This window comes from Cotesia typhae, unplaced genomic scaffold, assembly GCF_013202065.1.
Source record: "Cotesia typhae breed Kobodo isofemale line unplaced genomic scaffold, CoteBio_Ctyphae contig_4, whole genome shotgun sequence".
NCBI classification, from domain to species: Eukaryota; Metazoa; Arthropoda; class Insecta; order Hymenoptera; family Braconidae; genus Cotesia; species Cotesia typhae.
This window is the reverse complement of record NW_027423748.1, coordinates 3128836-3151092: the sequence shown is the minus strand read 5'-3', so window position 1 is coordinate 3151092 and position 22257 is coordinate 3128836. Positions and strand designations below refer to the sequence as shown.

The 22257-nt window shown below is 29.3% G+C and overlaps 1 protein-coding gene and 1 long non-coding RNA gene across 10 annotated transcripts in view; one reads left to right on the top strand and one right to left on the bottom strand.

Moving 5' to 3' along the window:
- LOC141526969 (uncharacterized) overlaps nucleotides 1–16985 on the bottom strand; it is a 92417-nt gene extending 75432 nt beyond the window's left edge. For 6 of the 9 annotated variants that reach the window (XM_074242164.1, XM_074242149.1, XM_074242163.1 and 3 more), the window contains exon 1: nucleotides 14663–15156. In XM_074242164.1, the coding sequence (XP_074098265.1) occupies nucleotides 14663–14803 (141 nt within the window). In that variant the 5' untranslated portion in view covers nucleotides 14804–15156. The other 3 variants (XM_074242150.1, XM_074242151.1, XM_074242152.1) reach the window with 3 other exon arrangements.
- Nucleotides 412–13498, top strand: LOC141526974 (uncharacterized). The gene is made up of 2 exons (XR_012479113.1): nucleotides 412–765; nucleotides 12132–13498. It is a non-coding gene; the product is annotated as an uncharacterized LOC141526974 (long non-coding RNA).
- Nucleotides 16986–22257: the final 5272 nt, after the last annotated feature.

Sequence of the window (22257 nt, the reverse complement as noted above, 5' to 3'; positions counted from 1 at the left end):
CTCACTAAAGGTTTATTTTTCACGTCCGGCTTCCCGGCTTTGCGCGAACCTCTTGAACTGATGTAATGTCAAACGGTTTTATAAAATAACTATTTATATTATTTATATTGATGCAGTATTTTTTAATTTTTAATTTTTTATTTAATATTGCGGTGATTCGCGGCTCAAGGGTTGTTTAAGGAAAAATGAAAGTTTGTTAATTTGTTAAGGGATGATGATGAAAGAGTTACGGAGCCACTGTCGGGTACGAGTGCCGTATGTGGAGTTCACTTGTCAACTTAGTAGTTGTGTGGTGGTTGATGACGATGGGTGGTGGTGGTGATGGTGGTGGTGGAGGTTCGTTGGATATACCCGTATAGTCGAGGATATATCCTCCTCGTCGTCGTAGTCGTATCGTGGTGCTACGGACGAGTCGTCGCGACGTGTCGCCGGCAAGGCGCTAGCTCACTACCAATACCATTAGGGTGAGAAGTGAGAAGTGAGAGGGGAACGAAACGGTCTGACGGCTAGAGCGATTGCGCAAAAATGTCGGTCGATAGTCCGCAATGTACTACTACTAGTACATACGGACCCTAGTATTAGACTACCCCCAACCATGTTTGTCGCGCTCTGTTTTCTACCCGGCTAAAGGGGTGATGCGGTCCCGCTCCCACTGAGGGGTGGACGGACGAAATTCTCGTGTGTGAGGACACAGGGGCTTGAATGTGGATGTCGATGTGGATGTAGGGGTGGCACCGTCATCAACTTGGAGGTGGAAATGGATATGTGAGTAACAGTAAGAGTAAGAGGATGTGTGTCTGTGTGGGGTGAGTTACACTTCTTTTATACTTCCGTCTTTCTTTCTTCACGGCCCCCGGGCTTTCACGTAGATATGGTTAATAGTAAATTTCCTACGTGAATCCACAGCCCATGGAACGACTAGACCGGCTTTTACGTCATTCCTACATTGCTAAACCCACGTGTAAATAAATAAATTTATAATTTTCGGGTGGATGAAGAAATTTTTGTTTTCGTTTGTTAAGAAATCATTTTTTTATGGCAAAAATTTTTTTTTAGGGATACTTTTTTTTAAGAGACAAAATTACTTTGAATTTTCTCAAATTTTGTTGTAAGCTTCAGATTCAATGTAAAATGATAGTTAGGTTCCATAAGGATATCAATTACCAATAATAATATTTTCCTATATTATTAAAGTATGCAACCTTCCATCAGATTTATTATATCATCAGAAATTTTGGAGTCAAAACTTTTGATCAACATATATGGTTGTATTTACTATAAAAATTTTGAAATAGTAGAACAACAAATGTATGAAGAAATCAATTATCATTAACAAGTAAACATACCCTGCTTCGTGCTATCATCCGGCTTTATTAAATTTTTTAGATCATTAGAAAAATCCATGTAATAAATAGAGGCGATAACATTACGCAATAAAACTAGGGATTTGTATGGAAAATTTTACTTTTCATAGAGATAAATCCCCTCCACTACACAGCAGTAAGTGAATGACGAAACTATAGTTAGTCTATAGTTTCATGGAATTAACTATCAACTTTATAAGGTTAAGAACTTTATTAAGTTCTTGAATCAACATTTATCTAAGCAAGCGGCTTTCTTTGTATTCTTCTTCATTAATAAATTAACAAACTTTTCATATGATTCTTTAGGCATTAATTTTAATTTTTTACAATACTTTTTTTTTTAAGTGTGCAAATATAAAAAAAAAATAATAAACTTTGCACAAAAAAGTTTACAAGATACAATTGAATGTTTCAAGTATTTTTTCGGTAAAATTTACTTCTTATCTCGCTGTCCTAGTTATTTTCTGTCGCTGGGTAATTTTTCTCGGATAACTTAAGAAATTTTTCACCTTTTGTACTTTCTGTATTGTCCAACAATTTTGTTTTATTTTATTCATTACAATTTTATATGAAATTTTACCATTTTAATTTAAACTTTGAATGGAATATATTTTAATTTTAACTTAACAATTCATAATTTTTAGTATTAATTTTTTTATTTTAACTAAATTTTTTTTTTAGTATTAGTCACATATTTAATATTCATATTTTTGAATTAAAAAAAAAAAAAAAAAAAAAAAAATTTCAATGAATAATATAAAAATAAAAAACTTTCATACAATTGATTTCCCAGGTTTTTATTTTTAAAGCGAATTTGTCTTAAGAAAATAATTTTTTTTTTACTATAAAAGCACGATGAAAAAAGGCACGCTCGTGTGGATTGAATGCTACCTTTTATATTATTTTTTTTATAATTTTCTTCATTTTTCCTGTAAGCCGCTGGGTACACATTTGAATGTGACGAGGAATGAGAGTCAGCAAACGCGAAGAGGAAGTAAGAGAGTGTAACAGGAGTGAGTGGAGTTTGAGAGACCAAAAGGCAGTATTACACAGAAAGCGAGAAATTGAGCGAGAGAGAGAGAGGAATAAAACCGCGGGGTAGAAAGGGGGTGCAGAGGGGGCTTGTAGATGAACCAACGCGGGGTAAAAGGACGGCAAGGGTGAAATGGGCACCAGGGCCAAGGGGCGAGAAAGAGAAGACAAGAGAATCACTCCCTATCTCTGTGTAACTGCTAGCTAAACTAACGGCGCCGTAACGTCGCGACTATCATCTTTTACTCGTCATTTAAAGCATAACAACTGTAGATGTAATTTATCAGAAAATTAAATGATTCTCCTGCTTCCTCTTCCTTTTTTTACTAATACACGTAGTAGGCCTTGACAAATTAAATTGAAAAATAAAAAATTTAAAACGTTAACTTGTTAATACAAAAATTCATCTGCCAAAGTCAATGAGCGTAAGGGAAAATTTATGAGCATGAGATTGAGATAAATGAACTGGCAAGACTTGAGGAAGTCCTGAAGACAACCCCGGAAGAACGACATTTTAAATTGAATTATTAAAAAAATTACATACATTAGTTTTACTTTTACGGCCTATTCAATTTTTTTCTCATAATTTCATTTTTTTTTAATTCAAAAAATTTTTGTTAAATATTTTTACTGAAAATAGTTACTTTCAATGCATGTGTGCAAAAGTGGAGTTTCTGACACGCTTGAAATGGTGTCACGAGTCTAAGATTATGGCAATTTCTCAAAAAGATCGAGTGAGTTGTTACGTACGGACAAGCGTAGAACATCGTAAGAATAAGGATATTTATTTTTTCAAATAACATAAAAAAATTTACTTGGATCAAGAAAAAAATTCTAGAAACGAGAAAATAATTTTGGAGGGTTTAATTGTCTTTCATCAAGATAAAAAATTCTTAAATAAAAAAAAAATTTCTTAGTTTAAGAATTTTTCTACTCAAATTAAGACAATAAAGTCTTAAAAATTATTTTCTCAATTCAAGTTAATTTTTTTTTCTGTAGATCAATGACTGAAGTTAAATTTTAGAGAAGAAAAAAATCTTCAATTTTGAAATAAACTTGCCAACGAACAAAGAATGTAGATGGTCAACAAAAAATAACATAACTTTTTTACGACCATGACAATGAGAAAATATATGAATCAATAATATAATAATGATGATGATGATGATGATGATGAATAAAATGAAAATTAAGTTGAAATTATTGATTTAGGAGAAAATAAATGTAATTATTATTAATAAATTAACGAGGAGAAAGTAAAAATGAATATTAAGTCTAAAAATGAAACCGGGTCGGTTACAAAACATTACGCAATTAATATTCTTCATAAAATTATTTCATAATTGCAATTGTTTGATTCTAAGTAAACACGTGATTATTTTTTTTTATATTATTAATTGAAATGTTTTTATTTATTCAAATAGATGCGTAATAAACGAGAACATTAATCACAACGGATTTTGTCTCAATTAAATTTGAATTTGATTGCAAAGTAATGTGTACATTTGTTTAACTTGATAAATATAGATCTCTATGAATTGATACATATATTTTCTCACATATATAACGGCGCACTAGTAATTTGACACGAATGAAATATTGATTCTCGTAAAATCGTCAACACTCGCTCCGGAAAACTTATTTCATTAGACAGCAAAATTTATCCAAGCCTCTCTTAATTTCATCCTACTAAATTAAGTACACATCGATTATTTAATCTAATAACGCAAATTTATAAAAAAAAAAATTAATTAAAAACTATATTAAATATTTCTTATTAATTAATCGGTTTGTGCAAACTCTCGTAAATTTTTGCTATTATTATCGTGCCTTTTGTTTACGTCTAAATTTAACCGACGGAAACGCCCTTAAAAAATCAATGTACTTTTTCTACCAAATAATTATTGCGCACTAAATAAATGAAATTTTCTTCATTTTAGATAAAAAAAAATAACCGTGGATTTAATTTCTTTCGCAACATTCAATTAAAATGCATTAATTAAAAAAGTGTCTACCATTGATTTAAATAAAAGTACGCAACGAGGAGTGAGCAAGCCAAAAAAAAAAACAAAAAAAATGTAAACTAACATGTTGACGATACAAATATACAGGAAAAGCTTTGAAAGATTATCAGCATCAAAAGTTGGTTCGCTAGAGCACAGAGTTGAGATAACACCCTCTCGTTATGCGGATAAAATATTCTGGGTACTTGCCGTGATGCTAGAAAAAAAAATGGACGGCTACGCTGTAGCTGGTGTCGTGTCGCCTGGGGGGATATAATATGTAAGTAAGGCAGAAGGGGGTAATATAGAAAATTGCTCAGAGGGTGTCGCGCCAGATTTACATTTACGGAAACGCAAGGATGAATTGAAAAGACTTTTCCATTTCCTCCTCACCCTCTCCCGCCCCTGTTCCACTACTGGCATGTTCAATCCGTCTTTGTTACTCATGTTTGTACATTTTACTTTATTTAGCGTCTTAAAACTGCATAAAAGTACATGTCATATTAAAATAACTATAGAGACATTTTTCCGTGATAGCTGTCCGTGAGAGTAACAGTTACAAATTAAAGGGGAGAGAAAGATTGATTTGGAGTAATTCTCTTAGAATTATGTTCCAATATATTAAGCCTTTAATATCGTATATATTAAGCCGGTAATATCGTATTTATAAATTTATATAAATAATATTAAAACTTTTTTTTTTTTTTTTTTTTTAATTATTTAAAGTCGCATAAACTACTAAGGTCATGAGCGACTTACTAGGGGGGAACTTTTGAGATTGGAACTCGTTTTAAACTTTTTTTGGGCTCAGCAGAATAAAACACTTAAATATTGAAAATATTCATTGGTGTACGCCGGACTCGAACCCGGTCCAATGCATTTTGGAAAGCAAGGGCCGGAACCAATAGGCTACTGCGTGCCTGATATTTAAATTTATAAACTTTTCAACTATTAAAATTTTCTGAATTCGCTTGACGAGCTGAATCGATATATAGCAAAATTTTTCAAAAGTTCCGTCATGAGAACTAATGCAATATTTTTATGAAATCTACTAAAAATGTCAATTATTACTTCTCAGTACATCTAAATTTTCATTTTTTACACAACTTAATTGTTAATTTTCTAATCATTGCATTATAATCAACCACCGAAATTTTTTGTTGCACTGAAAAAAAAAAATTAGGAAAACGGCTGACCCTAAAGGCCATCTCTGCAACTTCCCGCTAATTCCGTTAATACATGGCCGTTTTTTTTTTGAGCTTTTCGAGCTCAAAAATACAATCTGTGTGTTATCTTGAGCTCTTCAAGATCAAAAAGATACCTTTTCTGTGCTTTTGCGCTCTTTGAGCTTAAAAATCTGATAGAAGTTTCATAGAACACTATTTTTTGAATTTTTAAACCGCAATAACTTTTGAATGAATAAACCGATTCTGACGTGGTTGGCGGCATTCTACGCAGTTTTTTAAGCTTTATAAAGAATTTCTAAGGTTTAATTAGTCAAACCAGAAATTTCGGAGTAACTCCGAAAAAACACTTTTTTCGGCTTTCTTTCGTTCACAATGTCTCTCGAACGAATCAACCGATTTTGATCGGATTGGCAGCGATCGACATGGTTTTTCAAAGTTGAGAGCTGATTAGTTTTTGAAATCGATCGGTTGAGCCGTTTAAAAGTTATTCCAAGAAAACCACTTCTGAAAAAATTTTTTTCCTATTTTTTTTTAGATTTCTCCAAATTTCTCAAAATCTATCGGTCCGAATTGGTTCAAATTTTCAGGAAATCTAAGTTTGGCGAAGCCCTTTCGAATGGCACCAACCGCGATAAAATCGGTTCAACTGTTCAAAAGTTAGAAGAGGTTTACATACTTTCACACATGCATACACACGCATACATACATACATACAGACAGACATAGTGACACCCTCGTGGGAATAGTCAGGGAAGCTTCCTAAGACGCCAAGATCTGATGAAAACTCGATTTTCGAAAAACGGGGTAAAACCAATAACTTCCCGATTTTTGAAAATTTTCAATTTTCTTATCGGGAAGTTAAAAAATTAATTTGAATTAAGAGAAAAATTCTTGAATCAAGTGAAATTAACTCAAACTAAGAAAAATTTCTTAGTTTAAAAATTTTTCTACTGAAATTAAGACGATAAATTTCTTCAAAATTATTTTCTTGATTCAATTGATTATTATTATTATTATTATTTTTTTTTTTTTTTTTTTTTTTTGGTAGGTAAACACAAAACAAGTTGTGGTAACAAATTATTGTGTTAGCGTAGAGATAGCAAATCATATGTTATGATAACAAAACACATGTTATAATAAATAATTTATACGTCACATCAACAAACAGTTTTGTTATTGCAGCAGAACTCTTTAGTTACTTCAACCATACTGAATTAACACTTCTAAAACTGAATGAACAAATAGCTTTTTTGAAGTACCAACGTTATTTCGTCGCGTTGACGAATTATTTTGTCGGGTTAACAAAAAATATCTAAGTGCAGTCACATAAACTAGTTAGTTAATGTAACAAATATTGCTGTTGAACTAATTAAATATTTTTGTTCAAATAATTAATGATATTTGCAACAGATTGTTTTTGCGGTGCTACAAACTAATTTGATATTAGAACTTGGTTCACTTTATTATAAAATAACTAATCAATAAATAAGTAAACTAATTTGTTACTAAAAGAGGAATTTTTCAGATTTATAATCTTTATTTTCAAATTTTCCCTTATCTTCGTTGAAGTTATGATAGAATTTTCTATTTACAGATATCGATCCTTAATCTCGGGGATTCAATTGTTAACCCTATTATGCGTCAAAAGCTACCATTCAGCATCCGAAATAGAGATTTTTTTAATACTAATTTTTTCAACTTAATTAGGCATTTAAATTTAAGCTGAAATTGATAAGATAAAAATTATTGTAAAATGAAAAGTGAAGAATGTAACTTCAAGTTTATTTTACCATAGATTTAACCTAATTTTCCCCAACTTTTAACAAAAAAATAAATTCTTTGACTCCAAATTCAATTGAGCCTCCTTTTTTCCAATATATATCGTCACTGGGCATTAACACAGTTGGAAAATTGTATTGCGTATCGATTTATTTACCTTTAGTCTTTGTTTTTCTAATTCTCTTAACAGACGCCTATCAGCAGCTACCGTGGAAATAATTCGTACTGGGAAGTAATTTGTGTGTGAAAAAAATACGAATAAACAAAGTGGTAGAAAAAATAAAAATAGAGACTGACAATTATTTAATTTTATCAGCGCACTCAACTGAAAATGTTGACATATATAATTGTAAAATTGTATATGTATGTAATGTGAAGAATCGTATGCAGAATACCAATTAAAATAATAATCGAGTTCGGTGAGCCGTGGATAGGAACCGACAGTACGAATAGACATTAAATTATAAATTAAGAGAGTAGATGAGTGTAATGAGATAACACTACCTCGATAAGCGATGGCATGATTACTCAGTAATAATCATAATAAGACAATAGATTATTAACTGTAGTATTGATGTTGAATCATTTAACGAGCTCATTTCATTTGCATACTACTTTTCTCACTAAAGTGTGTCACTACTTTAATCTTAATAAAGTATATATGTGGTTTGTATATACACACATATATAATATATATGTCTAATAAGTGAAAAGAGATCTGAAGTCTCAGAGGGTTCTCAGAGCAAAATTATTAGAATGGCTCTCAAATATTTGCGGGAAAAATCATCCCTTTGATATTATAAGATCGGTTACTTGAGATTATGGGATCCGCAAGCGAAAGTTTATATTATCATAGAAATGGTTACTTTATTTTGAGGACAATTACCATACTACATAGGAGTCATTTTCATAATGAATGTACGAATCGAACTTTTAATATTTTGAAAGTAAACATATGTTGTAAGTTAAAGAATTTTTAATTTTATCAAAAATATTTAAGATATTCATGTAATTTTTTAAGTTTGTGCTAGTTAGATTATAAAATTTTATTGATTTTATAATTGAATCAAGTTCATACTCACTTTAATGTACTGAAGAAGAATAATACCCTGATAAAGAAAAATTTTTGAACCAAGAATATATCTTTGAAGAATTTGATAATCTTGAAATAAAATAAAAAAATTCTTAAATCAAGTAAGATTTACTTGAATCAAGAATAACTTCTCAGATAAAAAATTTCTTCTATTTGATTCAAGCTTATCAAACTTTCTAAAATTATGTTCTTGGCTCACGAATCTTCATCTTGAATAAAGTTAATTTTTTTATAAGTGTAGAAAACTATCAATCACTATGTGACTATGAAGAATTACGAACTGTAACTAAAAAAACTTGAAATCAATGATTTTTAGATATTTTTTTATCCCTATAAACATAATTTGGGTACTTTTAAAATTAATTTAATTAACCCTTGGAGTACATACCTCTGAACAGAACTTTAGAGTACACACGAGGTCAGATTGACCCCACTTGAATTTCGAAGAATTATATCTCAGAAACTATGCATTTTATCGGAATTCAGATTATTACATTTTTTGTAGATAAAACAATGCTCTTTCGAATACAATCATTATTATTCGGAATTAAATAGTTTTAAATGATGAAAAAATTAATTAAAAACGAAGCCATTTTCAAGTAATATTTTTGGATAAAAAAATTCTGGGGCCAAACTGACCCCCAGTATAGTCTGAAGGCCAATTTTATATCGTTATTGTAAGATCAATAGCTAACAAACTATTCAAATCTGATAAAAGATGAATTATAAAAAATTGACCATCAACAATTAAAAGTACAAAATCTTCAAAAGATAACAATTTAAATTGTTATCTTTCTAATGGTAACAAATTTAACATTAGAAAGCTTTTTCGAAATAAAAATATGCTCGTCACAATATTTTTCTCATTCTCTTAAGGAGGTACTGCGGCAAGTAAAGACACCAATAGGTTATGGCTATTGGTTTCTTTCTCACACACTAGTGCTGTCTCTCTTTACAAACTATCGCTCACTTACTTCTACTCAAGTAAAATATCGAAAGTCACTAACTTCAAAGATTTTTTATAAAAAAATGAATACCGCTCGTTTATGTTATTTTTGATAAGAAATACTTATTATAACCCATGCAGGAAACCCCCAGAGTTGACAAAGGGGCCAGGCTTGGGTCAGTACTGGGAAACCTAGCTTTGGCGTACCTATATTGGCCCATGCCTGGGCCAGGATGCTTAACCCAGCCTCGGCCATGCCAATGATCACCAAACCTTGGGCCAAGACTGGCTCACCCAGCCTCGGCCATGCCAATGATTATCCAAGTTTGAGCCAAGACTGGCTAACCTAGTCTTGGCCATTCATTGGTGACCCAAGCTTGGGCCAAGACTTTCTAACCTAGCCTTGGCCATTCATTGGCGACCCACGCTTGGGCCAAGGCTGTTTAACCCAGCCTCGGCCATGCCAATGATTACTCAAGCTTGGGCTAAGACTGGCTAACCTAGCCTTGGCCATTCATTGGCGACCCACGCTTGGGCCAAGGCTGTTTAACCCAGCCTCGGCCATGCCAATGATTACTCGAGCCTGAGTCAGAATTAGATTCCCCAGCTACGGCCATTCAATGGGAAATCCAAAGTTAATTAATCATTAAACAATAGAATTTTAAACAGTAAATATTTATTGCTCAACGAATATTTGTTAGCAAACGTTAAAATTGAAAATTCATTATTCAACCAAAACATTTGCGTACCGTCAAAATTGATATAGTCTTTAGAAAATTAAAATATAAAATTTACAGTTGAATTTTTAATATTGATAATTTTAAACATTAAAATTTATAATAAGATATTAAAAATATACAGAACGATGTACGAAATCTAAAGTAATATAAGAACGTGACGCTTGCATTTTTTTAATAACTAATAAACATTTGTAAAAAAATAGTTAATTTTCATCCAAACACAATATTAAATAACATAAATTATATAAATAATAAACCGTCACACTTGGTCACCATATAGATTTAGCTTATAAGAATGATGAGATGTGCATCAACTCACCGGTCGTATGGTGTAGAGGTTAGTCATCGGTCTGGGAAGCGCACGGCTCGTGTTCGAATCTCGGTTAGAACGGACGCGATTTTCACTTTATTTCTATAATTACCGAAAGTTAGATTTAAATCAAGAGTCACGGTCTGAATTTGCGCTAGCTCTACATCATAAATTAAAATAAAAAAATAACACTTACAAAATTCTTTTTTTATCATTTTTTATCAAATGGCATAAACCAGACTTGAAAATGAACTATTATCCAGTTCTGGTAACTAGGCATGGGCCAGTAGTGACAATCAAACGTGGCGCAGTTTTGATTACCTAGCCTGGGCCAAGATAGGCTGACAAGCTTGGGACAGCCTTGGTTAGCAAGCATGGCCCAGATTTGGCTACCACGCATGGATCAGCCTAGGCGATCATACCTGGGCCAATGATAACAACCAAGCCTGGCACCCTGTTATCATCCCAGACTTTTACCAAAGCTGGGCCAAAGCGGGTTTACGAGCATGGGCCAGAGATTGACAGCATTGCGCCAAGCGAGGCCCATACCTGGCCCCGTCGTATTTTCCTGTATGGGAACTTCAATTAAATATTCTCAGTTTTAAAAAAAAATCCTAAGAAAAGTATGGTTGTTATTCAATCAAATGTTCACTCTAACTACAGTCGGGATAGGGAATACATGTTAGATATACGATTTTTAATTGCCAATATTTCGAAAATTAAAACCGCAAGAACTATTAAAAAAAATTTTATTCGTATAAAGAACACTTAGAAGTGTGGGTATTCAAAAATTGAAGAATATTGTAAGAAAAGTGATTTTGCACGGTACCTCCTTAATTATATGGATTAATATTTGTCATACAACCACATTTATATATACAAAATAAAATAAATAAAGAAATATGATCTAGTGCAAAATTTAAATCTATTTAAAACTTTTCCTAAAAACTTATCATAATAAATGAGCTATTACAAAAAACCATATGAAATGTTGAAAAGGTACAAAAGGATATTGCTGTATTCTACTACAAAATCAAATTATAATTCAAGTGTGTCTACTGCAAGAATTGGTATCTTACTGTTATCTTAAATTGGTGATAGCTTAATTGCTGATATCAAAACAATTTTTTTAGCGTTACATCTCTTCTTGTTGAGATGAGAAACAATATTTGCAAGAGTAAAAAATTTCCAGCATAAAAAATTTTAAGGTTATTGTCTTGCTCTACGTTCATTCTTTACCGATAAACATAACAATAAACTTGTCTTCGTTCCTACTAAAATCTATGTACTATAATTTACGTAACAAATTGATTTTGTCACTCCATAAAATTGAATTTTATAGTACAAAAAAAAATAAACACCATTGCTTCAAAGAAGTTTTCGTATGCCCAGGATATTTTTTTTTGCATAAATTAAACATAATTGCTCTGACAGATCATCAAATCTACATTAATTCTTGATTTCGGAATTTCATCAGATCTTAATAAAAATGCAGTTATTCTTTTAACATTTCAAAAAATTTAAACCATTACACTTTTACTAGTTCGCTTCTGAATAACTTCTGAACTTGATGACTTATTAAATTCCAGTAAAATCCATCTAAAAGCGAATTAATTTCCATACCTATTTATTTTTTTAGACCACTAACTTCCTATCTTATCTTTTATCTATTTCCAGAAATTTTACAATTGCACTCATTTCAACGATTCTGAAAAGTGTACTTCTATTTTGGCTACCGAATGGTCTTCTTGATCTTCATAAGGATATACTTCTAAGGATTTGAAAGACATCAAACTACCAATTACATTATGCATCGAATTTTTTATTTGCTAAAAAAATCAGCTATAGAGAGCCAAAAATAGTGAAATTGCTTCACAACTGCACTCATGAATTCAAATAGCAAGCGTTTGAAATAAATAAATAAAATTTATGCTCGATCTGAATTTATATAAATCAAAATTATCGTATGTAACAATTAAATAAGAAACAATATATTATTATGGCTCTAAGACACGCAGAACACTTATGGTATTACTCGGAAGCGAACAGCTACATTTTATTGGTGTTTTAAATGGTTGAAAATCACGAGAATATTTCGATGAAACAGATATAAATTCAATATAATAATATGAATTATTGTTTGATAAGTAATATCTGTTTACAATTTGAATTCAATTAAATCTATATTATTATCATCGCCGTTATTGTCATTAGAACAATGTCCGAATGGTGCTCGGAATTGATATTGATGTTGAAATTTACTAAACCATATTATAAATTATATACGGATTAGGATAATAAATAATGAGGTTTACGCTAATTATAAAAAAAATTTTTAAAATAACTTGCAATTAATTTTAATAGACAATTTCGTGTAATGCAATAAAAGAATTTTAATAGACTTTAAAGTTATTGCCGTTAGATTTATCGTGATTATCTTAATGACAATTGTAAGACTGCAGTAGATATTTGTAACGAATTACTGCGGGTAAAATTAAGTTTGTCAGTGACAGGGTAATATATAGATAAAGCTACGTATAAGTATATACAGGGTAACAGAAAAAAAATGTTAAACGAAATAAAATGAAAGCGCAATAAATATATAGACGTAGAAATGGTCGTTGCCCTATACTACAATTTCCGGCAATGTATTCTCGACGTTCCTCAACGTGGATTGCATGCGAAAAAATTGATGGAAATCAAGCTGGAGAAGAGCCAAGTGAGCATGTCCTCAAGGTATATCAGAAAAAAAAGTGTCGAAATTGATTCGAGAGTGTTTTACTACATCTGCGCGACCTGTCGTCATTTATGAGAATTACACCAGTTAAAACGGGAATTCCCTGCCCGACAACCAGGTTCAGGACTTTAAACGGTAATATGAAACTCTACTCTACTTACAGTCGATAAAGACGCGACAAAAACAACCCTTGACCTTCTTTTCTTATTTAAAAAATAACAAACAATGAAATAAAATTCAAAAAGTAAAAAAAAATTGTTGTCAAATTATTGGGTTTTGAATCAATAAAAAGTTTATAGCGTCTGGACACTACAAACTACAATTATTGACTTTTATTTTGTTTTATAGAGTAATATAACCCTTTGAGCTATTTTTATTGCCTTTACTTTGCCACACCTCATGTTTCAGGTTCACGGCTAATGAGAAGTCGCCTGTACTCTTTCCTCAAGTAGATATAATAAGTATAATACCAGGTACTTGTAATGGTCACCTTTGGAAACGGTAATTTTAGCTGAATCAGCGTCCTCTTTTTTAAAACAACCACTAAATAGACTCTGGAAGAAAATCAATACTGACAAGAAATATTAAATACGAGGTAGAAAAATAAAACAAATACTAGGTGGGTATAAAAAAGAACGAGATTGACATGATACTCTATACACTGCTAAAAATACTCACATAAAAAAACACCCACGTCCTACGCCCCACGTGAAAATCTTAGCCTAAGCTTATCGCTAACCACCAGCTACAAGTGCTAAAGCCAATTCAGGAAGAATTTAGGTTGCTTCAAGTGATGAAGACTAAAAATTTCATCAACTAAATCTTGTTCTTGTTAAATCCAATGATTTATCAGCTAAGATAAAAATTTTCCTCAATTCCTCAATAACTAGTGTAATTTTTCAGTTAATATAGGTAATAATTTTCAAGAAAAAAAAAACTTGATCTTGACAGTAAAAATGGTGAAGATGATGTAATGATTAAAAATATGTATAATAATTATAGAAGGACAAGTAATTAACCGTGGTCTATCTTTCAACCGCGATCGATTGCAATATTCTCAACGCGTGGATATTATTATCAGACATGCACACGGGTCGCGAGGGGGTGCAGAAGGTTAACAAACCCTTTTTATATTGTGTGTGTATGTGTGTATCTTTCGTCTCGCATTTCCGCGCGGTCGACGAACGCACGTCTTATAGACCACATTATATATACAAATATATAAATACATATTAATCGATATGGACTCATACACTATTATGTCTTTTTAAATGGGGTAAGGATCATAATAGTAAAAAAAATAATAATAATGATAACAAAGGAAGGAAGTAAACAATAAAAAATGACTCAAAGTTTCCACTCCTATGATTGCTAAACTGCCACCATAAAATCATAAAATAGAAATAAAAAATTTTCAATGTTACTAACTAATGATTGTTTTTTTTTTTTTTTGTTATTGATAATCACTCACCAAGTATTGTCTGCAATTTTTTTTATTTTTAACCGTAGCACGTTGTTTTTTCTTCTTGGACGTTGTAGCACCCAAACCACCACCGTTTCCCGGTTTTTCTTTAATGGATGACGTCAACAATGGTCCTTTATTCGCAGGCATTTCAACAGTTTACCTTAAAATGATTTTAGTTTTTAAGAATAATTATTTTTAACAGTTCTTAAAATTAACTTTTAGTTATTATTATTGTTTATAATTGAGCTTTTGCTTGAACACTTTTTTTTCGGTTTGTAATTCGGATAACTGTTTTTATTAAATATATTTATATATAAACATCAGCTAAAATAATGAATTTTTTAATTAACACCAGGACCAGCAAGTACAAGAGCAAGAGTGTTGAGTTGTCAGTTGACAGATTATGTACACACGAGACGGTTACTTTTTCGAGTCATCTTCACATGCGCGAATAAGGTTCTTGGCCAGGTTTTTTGTGGAGGGAGTGCGCAAAAGGGCGAACTCACCTGTCGCACCTCACAACCTCAATGACCTCAACTATCTGACATTAAAATATCTCTTACTAATTATTTCATGCTGATGTCATCATCTTCCTATTGTACTTATCCTTACTGTATATTATGTACTACGCAATAAACTTGAATTATGTGACCAGAATACGGGATATGACAATGATAGTGAAATTCACAAACATTTAACAATTATTCTGATTTTTTTATAACAATTAAATCATTTTTAAGAATTTCAAAGAATTAAAAGTGTAAATTTTTTTAACACTGAAGTTAGCCGTCAGCTGTTGATTTTAAAAATTTTTCTAACAAATCAATTATAATAAAAAAATGCTTCCAAAAATTTTCACTTGTAATTTTTATTAATTTTTACATGTGAAATTTTTTAATTAAATTTTTTTTATAATAATTTTATAACTAAAACTTTCTAATGTCTGTCAACTTCAGTGTCATAAATTTTTTATAATATTTTTTTTATCATAATTGATTTATAATAAAAAAATTATAAAAATTTTCCTTAAATGCCACTCCGTTTACCTCAGACTGCTTAAACTGGGTCCAGCAACTAACGCACTTGCTAAGCTCCATTGATGAAGAACACGCTATTGATAAAGATTATTATTTTAATAAATTTTTTTTTTTAAGCTGATGGTATATTTTAATATTTTTTTTCTTGAATTGTTTTTTCAGTCAAGTATATCTTTAATGACAAATTTAGATAAGAATTGTGAATAAATTGTTTATGCCGGGAGGGAAATAGGGTAAAAGTACCGTTTTTGGCCAGTTAACATTTGAATTAATTTAAAAAATTTATATTAAAACAAATTTAGTTTGTAATGGTTTATTAATATGAATTCATTTCTATGATTTATTTGAACAATAAATGGCCATGAACGGTACAGTGGCCACAAACGCCACTTCTACCCTACAGGCTAACAATATTACGAAAAAATTCGAGAAAAAAATTGTTGTTTTAGACTTCATGGAAAGAACAAGATGACACTGGATATCATCCCAGATTATACGGCGTGAAAATTTTTTTGAGATAGTAGCTAGCATAATCCAGATATCACGCAGTATAATCTAGATTTTTCTAGCTACTATCTGAAATTTTTTTCACCACAGATATCACTGAGTATAATCTGGGATGATATCCAGTGTCATTTTGTTCTTTCCATATAATTTCATTTTTATTGATGATTTTAGTATCATAATATGATAAAATACTTACTTATATTTTACATGTTTATCTTAGAAATTTCGGTGCTTTATCTTTCTTAATGAAGAGTTTATGACATCAATTTCTCGTTAGCATTCTTGTTATATTTTTTTAAGGTTATCTATATGTTGACAAAAAAAGTTACTTCGCTCATTTTTGTTGTAACGAAAAGTCATCAAAAATTTTTTTTAGTTTTTGTATGTATAATTTTTGGTTTACATTTCTTTGTTTTGTTTTTTACAAAGATGGCTAGATATGTACGACGTTCTCAGTCGTACGTGAAAGTAAACGTGTACTCCGAGCTATACTACGAGCTACTGTAACGTGCTGAATATAAATTCGAGATTGGACGCCTCTATAATAGCTGGAAAAGCAATCAAGAATTTTTAATTTTATTTGGCGCCAAAAAATTTGAATGTCAGCGCCTCTGTCAGAGAAGCCATAGTTCATGATACTAAAACCAACAGAAATCAATGTTTAAATTGTTATTACAATTAAATTATGATGAAAAAAAATTTCACATAAAGAAATTTAAAAAAATTATAAGTCATTATATTTAAGTGATTACAAATTATAAATTATCAATTATAAAAAAATTTTTTTTGTTTTTTCTCTTCTCTTAAATCTATCTTCTCTTTACAGATGTTATTTGTTGTATATAAATATTAACTAAATATTCTACACATGAAATTATAATATATTGTTGTAAATTGCCGAGGGCATGTCTTTTCAAATAAATAAATAAAAATAAAATAAGTGCAAAAATTTATGAAAATGAAGTTAGCCGACATTTCAAAATTTTTAGAAATTTTTTATTGAATTTATTGAATAAAAAATTTCAATTAAATAAATAAAAAAAAAATTCACCTATAAAAAACTTGAAAAACTATAAGTATAAATTTTTAGAAAGATCTTTTTAGTTGTAATTTAATTAATAAAAGAAATCAAAAATTTTAAGACGTCTGCTACCTTCAGTGACATAAAAATTTTCCAAAAAATTTTTTTTTCATCATAAATGCCCTGATTCAAAAAGATGATTTAGAATGATACCTATATAGTACTCAAAGCAGATGCTTTTAAATTATTTCAAATTAGATTTCTTAATCAGTGATTTGTTACAAAAATAAAAAAAAAAAATTGTCAGATATCTGCTGATTTCAGTATCATCTTAGTTCTTGTTTCATATCGCTCAAAATATAAAAAATTTTCAAAGTTTTTTAATTATATAATAAAAAAAAATTTATCTCCAATATAAATAATTTATAAATTTTAATATTATAAGTTTATCATTTTTGACAGTGACAATTTTTTCCTACCCATCATAAAATTTATGATTTTCATTTTATTATAAAAAATTTTGCTACAAATTTATTATTTATCATTAATTCTACCTAGCATAAAAAAAAACTAGAAATAAAACTATTCGAAATAAAAAAAAAAACATTTTCTTTAATAGTATATTAAATATTTTTTAATATATAATAAAATGTATTTAGAAACTCCCTTAAGACGTAAGGTAAATATTTAAATAATAAATTAATAACTAATTAAATTTATCAATATTACAAAAAGATTTTGTTTAATATTTATATATATATATTAGGGTGGGTCAAAAAAATCGAATAATTTATGTTTGACTTTATACTCTGAAAAATAGGTTCGTAGACACCTAAAAAGAATTCTCTCCAAGTATAAGCTCTTAATTATAACGGGAAGGTCCTCCGCTTTGCGGGTTTCTATTTTTTTCGAATAATCAGATAAAAAAATTTATATCTCGCTTCCAACTGCTTGGAAAAATATTCCGTGGCATAGATTTTGTGAGAAATTGAATGCTTTACAAAAAAGGTCTCTTATGACTTTTTCAAAAACTCAACCGATTAAAAGATATTCATAGTTGAAGTTTGGCTATTTTAAGGAAAATATTCGTTTTTATTATGAATTTTATAAGTCGATGAAAAAAAATTATTTCGGATTGCGGAACTCATGATTTTGTAGGAAATTTACTGCTCTACAAAAATGGTCTCTTATGATTTTTTGATTAAGTGAAGCCGTTACGAGATATTCATCGTCAAACATTAACGAATATCAATATTTCCAGTTTTTGATCAATAATTCGATAAATTTTAATTTAAACTATGAGTTTCAGGAAAATTTACATAAATTTGAGTTTCGATCGATAAAGAAATGTTATAAACAATTTTTTAATATTGTTTTCAGTCTTGAGCTTGTTTGATTGCATTAAAACAAGAAATTAGAGCATTTTTTCGACATATAGCCAATGATTAGTTTAATTTGAAGTGAATGACATATTTCTTTGTCAAATTTAATATGAAAAGTATTGAATCAAGTGAGAAACAACCAGTATTTAACTTTTTATAGATAAATTTTTTATTGAATTATCAATTGCAATATAATTGTCTATATTTTTAACATAACAGTACGCTATTACTATAAATAATTTCTTTTATTACAATTTGGGAATGTTTTTTGATGTTCTTTGACAACTTGCAATAAGTACTGGAATTGTTCTTCATTTTTGTCAAGCATTGATTATATTCACTGACTAATGCAACAGCTCGCTCTGCTGAATCATTGACAACTTTTAGTTGTTGAAAGTATTCTTTATTTTCGAGATAACTCTCATTAGTAGGCCATAATTCAACATCGACATCAAGAAAGTCATACGGTAGATCGAAGATTTTGAAAAGATTTAATGACTTTTTAGACACAAAGTCACTCAGAGTTCTCTGCGCCAATGAATTCAAATCTTTTTTAGCAATTACAAATCTTTTAGCTTTAGAATCTGTACCTTCACGAGTATTAACAGCTTCAACAATACTTTTTTACTTCTAATGGAACGCCATCGTCAAACAGTGATAAAATGGCAAGTTCATCGCTCAAATACCATAAGTGCGAAATCATTTTTTCACACGTAGCTGAAGAAATCAAAGGATTGATATTTTTGTACGCCAATAAATTTTTCATAAACTGCAAGTCATGATAAGCAGCAGTTGTTGCAGAAGTTGATGAAAACCAAGCTTTTAAATACAATGTGACTATAAAAATACAGAAATGACGAAGACCATGCAATTCTTTCTGAGAGAGTTTGAATTCATCTCTGAATAGATACATTTTCAAACTATAAATGGCCTTAGCCATCCATCTAGCATGATGAACAGCACCAGGACGTTTGAAAGAAATCTTTTCTTGAGGCATTTCTCCAAGGAAAATCAATGATAATTCCAATAATTCTTTATCTAACTTATTATAACATTTCTTTATCGATCGAAACTCAAATTTATGTAAATTTTCCTGAAACTCATAGTTTAAATTAAAATTTATCGAATTATTGATCAAAAACTGGAAATATTGATATTCGTTAATGTTTGACGATGAATATCTCGTAACGGCTTCACTTAATCAAAAAATCATAAGAGACCATTTTTGTAGAGCAGTAAATTTCCTACAAAATCATGAGTTCCGCAATCCGAAATAATTTTTTTCATCGACTTATAAAATTCATAATAAAAACGAATATTTTCCTTAAAATAGCCAAACTTCAACTATGAATATCTTTTAATCGGTTGAGTTTTTGAAAAAGTCATAAGAGACCTTTTTGTAAAGCATTCAATTTCTCACAAAATCTATGCCACGGAATATTTTTCCAAGCAGTTGGAAGCGAGATATAAATTTTTTTATCTGATTATTCGAAAAAATAGAAACCCGCAAAGCGGAGGACCTTCCCGTTATAATTAAGAGCTTATACTTGGAGAGAATTCTTTTTAGGTGTCTACGAACCTATTTTTCAGAGTATAAAATCAAAAATAAATTATTCGATTTTTTTGACCCACCTAATATATATATATATATATATATATATATATATATATATATATATATATATATATATATATATATATATATATAATTTTCGTTTAGCATTTTTTAAGTAGAATTGATTCTGCAGAGCGAATAACAACACACATGTGGTGAAAATCGTTGCATCGTTATTATTTGTTTTCATTTCACATTAATTTACAGTAGTTAATATTAATGAGGACATTAAAAATAATCATAATAATATAATTGTAAATGAAATTAGTTAGGTACAGGAATACATTTAATATTTACGATATTAACAAAAAGTTATCATTCTTTCATTTTTTTTTTAAACAGTTTACATTGAAGATAAAAAATGATTGAACAATAATCGTTGATAGTCAGATTATAAATTAATATTGATTTGCTTTTATTTTAAAATGCACATGTTTATATTTTAAATATAATTGCAGATCTATCTATGGTTTTCATCAGAAGATAATGTTGGTAAATAAAAAAATACAAAGTAATAAAAACAATTGGAAGCTCGAAGAAAAAATAACTATAAAAAGTTGTTTTACATTTAAATAATTAAAAAAAAATGCATAAGGATGTTTAATGAATAAATTACAAAATTAAACAAACCTTAGGCCTTGATATAAATATTATATCAGTGGGAATCTCATTAATTAACGAATATAAATAATCATCTGTTTATTTGAGCGGTTATGCAGTCAAATATTAATTTAAAACGAAGCAATAACTTCGTTGTGTCATTTATTTTGTTTATTTTTATTTCTTCATATAATCAATCGATACAAATGGGATCTTGGTAACGCAAAAAAATTAACGAAGATTTTAGATGTTCAATAATTAATTAATAATTAATCAAAAATTACTTCACTTATAATTGTATTTCCATAATTAAAAAACAATTGGAAATAACATTTAGTACAAAACACTCAATATATGTTCAATAATCAAATATCCATTAGGATATTATGTACTTTACAATCGGTAGTAGCACCAATTAATAATTGAATTAATCTCTTTCAGTTTTTCCTCAATTAACTTAACTGTAACGGTGCAGAATTCAAACAAAAAATTATACATTTAAATTACATAAAACTTACGTATAAAAAATTTTGTTCACTAATTAATAGTACAATAAAAAATGATCAAGGAACCGTATGAATATATTTATATGTATAATGATAATAATAATAATAATAATAGCAATAATAATAATATTAATAAAAACTAAAAATTCAACTCGCGTCCGTAAGTAATTTTCTTAATTTTTTTACTAAGTCTTAGATCAATCTTATTACACTAAAAGGCACATTTTTTTTTTAATCGCACCTGATAAAACGTCGTTATGATTATTGACTATTCAATAATCTGTTCCCCAGGATGCCACCCACACAATTATTGCGTTATCGTTTTATTCATTTCGTTAATTTTTTTCAATATATATATATGAATATATGTTACAAATGATATTTTATTTGTATTTTTTTTTTAAATGAATGATTTTTTGTGGCACGATGAGACGCAAATTGCATTTGTCAATAATGAATATTACGTAAATTACGGATACAAACAATTTCACCTAGTAATATAGTAAAAATAATTATAAACATAATAATAATGGAAATAATAAATATACAAAGTAATATACGTAATATTCATAAAAACTTATTGCCTATATCGCATTGATAAAATTTGTCTACTGACGTATTAGTAGACTTTTATCATGACATCACTACGCAGGCTTTTTTTGTACATTTGGCCGGAAAAATCTATGGGAAGCCTCTGGAAGAGTTACACTGTTGTTTATATGAATACATTATTGACAATTAAAAATAATTAAAAAATATAACATAAACAATTAAAAATTATTTCAGTAACTAAAATTAAACTATGCGATAATTTTAACTGGAACATTTAAATTGTTTCTTCTTATCTTTTTTTGTTTGTAAACAAAAAAATATATATATATATATATATATATATATATATATATATATATATATATATATATATATATATAT